Source organism: Sinocyclocheilus rhinocerous, unplaced genomic scaffold (genome assembly GCF_001515625.1).
Source record: "Sinocyclocheilus rhinocerous isolate Xijiao unplaced genomic scaffold, SAMN03320098_v1.1 scaffold878, whole genome shotgun sequence".
Classification (NCBI taxonomy): Eukaryota; Metazoa; Chordata; class Actinopteri; order Cypriniformes; family Cyprinidae; genus Sinocyclocheilus; species Sinocyclocheilus rhinocerous.
The window spans coordinates 655,248-658,069 of record NW_015664312.1 but is presented as its reverse complement, the minus strand read 5'-3'; the positions used below and the strand labels follow the sequence as shown (position 1 = coordinate 658,069).

At 44.4% G+C, this 2,822-nt stretch overlaps 1 protein-coding gene across 1 annotated transcript in view; it reads left to right on the top strand.

The window, feature by feature from the left end:
- The window catches only part of LOC107730084 (DENN domain-containing protein 5A-like), a 73,089-nt gene that overhangs the window by 22,441 nt on the left and 47,826 nt on the right, over positions 1–2,822 (top strand). The window contains exon 4 of the mRNA XM_016540819.1: positions 655–1,324. Coding sequence (XP_016396305.1) covers positions 655–1,324 — 670 coding nt within the window. The remainder of the gene's footprint in view (positions 1–654; positions 1,325–2,822) is intronic.

Below are 2,822 nucleotides of genomic sequence, written 5' to 3'. Positions count from 1 at the left end.
GGTCTCACCTCAGTCGTGGTATTGAAGGTGGAAGAGAGCGCTGTACATTCACTCCCCCCACCTACAATTCCTGCCGGACTTGAGACTCGAACTCGCAACCTTTGGGTTACGAGTCCGACTCTCTAACCATTAGGCCACGACTTCCCCCATGTCTTGCAAAATTGCATGTCTTGCAAAATTTTTGTCTGGCAAAATTTTTGTTTTATAGTAAAAATTTTTGTTTTATAGTAAATTTTTGTTCTATAGTAAAGCTTAGAGTCTTTACTAAATGTGCAGTGTTGGGCGGCTTCAAGGGAACGTGGTTGGAACCACTGCTATAATGGTGTATGAAATGAGACATGAAGTGGCTCAAATTCAGAGATGGTCCTCACTGCAGAACACAAGATCCAGGGGGCGTGGTTGGATCCAGATCCACCTCCTCCCACCTTACATATACCTAAACCTACCCGTCTCCACCCCCTGATCCCTAAACCCCCCCATCTCCACCCCTAAAACTTCCAATCTCCACCCCCTAGATGTGGATCCAGCCACGCCCCCTGGATCTTGTGCTTTGCAGTGAGGGGCTACTGCAAATTAAGGGAACTTGTTGAAGGTCAAAAAGAGTCTTTTTAATATTTGTAGATCCTCAGACCTTTTTTGTTGTTTCCCCCACAGCTCTGTATGCCAAAGGGCTTGTCCTTCCGCACCCAGACAGACATCCGCAAGCCCCAGTTCCACTCTTTCATTATCACGAGAGAGGACGGCTCCCGAACCTATGGCTTTGCCCTCACCTTCTTTGAGGAGGTGACCAGCAAGCAGATCTGCAGTGCCATGCAGACGCTCTACCACATGCACAATGCAGAACAGTACGACATCTTGCACACGCCACCCACACCTCGCAGTCCAGAAGACACCCGTTCCACTCAACAACTGCTCGCTGCTCCCTCTTTGTCTCGACTGCAGCGTTTCAACTCCTACGACATCAGCCGAGACACACTCTATGTGTCCAAATGCATCTGCCTGATCACACCCATGGCCTTCGCCCACGCCTGCAGAAGGGTTCTGGAACAGCTGCACCAGGCCGTCACCTCGCCTCAGCCCCCGCCGATGCCGCTGGAGAGCTACGTCTACAATGTCCTCTACGAGGTCCCGCTACCACCGGCCGGGCGTTCCTTGAAGTTCTCGGGCGTATACGGGCCAGTGGTGTGTCAGAGACCCAGCACGGCTGAGCTGCCCCTCTTTGACTTCCCCCTGCAGGAGGTATTTGAGCTGCTAGGCGTGGAGAACGTGCTACAGCTCTTCACCTGTGCACTGCTGGAGATCCAGATCCTTCTGTACTCGCAACGTGAGTTACTATCACTCATACTTCTGTAGACCTAGTGCCTGCTTATGATTAATCTCAGCTTCAGAGAAATTCCACACAAAAACGGCAAGCTCTAATCTGATTGTCTGGTTTTACGCAATTTCCAGGAGGGAAAGTGTCTGCAGGAAATCTGTGCTGCCAGACTGTACCTATTAGTTCTTGTAAGGAGAAATTGGATTTGACAAAGTTACCAAGATTTGTGGCGCCTTTTAAAGATGCCCAGCAGTGTTTCGGGTTTAGACACTTAGTAGCTCACATGTAAACGCCAGTTATCAAATGTTGGGGGCCTTTCATGTCAGTCAGATGGCCCCTTCCTGTTTAAACAAGTCATTCTTGGCCAGAAGTGTAAAGTGTACCAGACTTTTTGATGAAACTCAAAAGTCTGGCTACATGAGATTTGCTTATTAATTGAAACTTCTGTTTTTGCTCACAGATGCTATTGTTGTGGGTATTTGTTTACAAAAACCTAGTAAGCTGCCTACATAGACTGCATTTTAAGGCATGAAAAATGATTCCCATACTAAATTGAAGATTTTTTTTTTAACAATGTTTGAGTGTGTTATGTTTTTTTATGCTTATTGGAGAATCGTGTTGTTAGCTTAGCATGCGTTAATGTAAACATGCTAGCATCAAATGTCGTTGGAATACACATACATAAAATTAGCGTTGCAGAGTAAATTTAGGAAACTTTCAGAAAATTTTGGAAAGTTTCAGGAAATGTACCATCCCTTTGCAACCTTACAATATAATACATGACTACTTTTGAATGATTGTCATTGGAGAAAAAAATCAGTTTGCAATGGTGTAGTTATGGCATCTACCAGCATTAGCTGACTGTTCGTGCTAACTAAGCAAACCTTGACCCCCTGCATTCTACCAGCTAACAAGTACAATAAATTCTGGTCTATGGCTGTAATGTAAGCTAAAGGCCATTGGCTGTTTTATCCAAAAGGATGAGCCCTTCCATATGTCCCATACCAGCTTGCAAAACTGGAAAATCTCATCAAGGTTCTGTAAATTGTTAATGACTTGGCTGTAATTTGCTCAAAGTCATAAATCATTGTTCTTAATAGTCCAAAGTGAGTAAACGCAGAGACTTTACTTTAGTGAATGCTTTTTGACATAAATTAGTATTGCTTTTTGCTGCCAACTTACACTAGCTTTTTCAAATTAAAGCCAATTTAAATCTGACGGCCTTAACCTAACTTGACAGATACCTGAATAAATAAATGCCATGCAAACGTTGATTTGAGCTCATTTTCTTGATTTTTGGCTTGTTCTGTTTAGTACAGGCTGGTTTTAGACAAGAGAATAAACAGGCGGTTATATTGCAGTGTACTGCGACATGCTCTTTCTCTCTTTTCACACTCTCTCTCCATCTCCGTGTCCGTGTGAGATCACATCTTAGCGCTTTGTTCTCTCTAATTCTTGTCAAGCTCACAGCCCACCCTTTTCTCAGAATCACCTGGTAGTTTTGCAA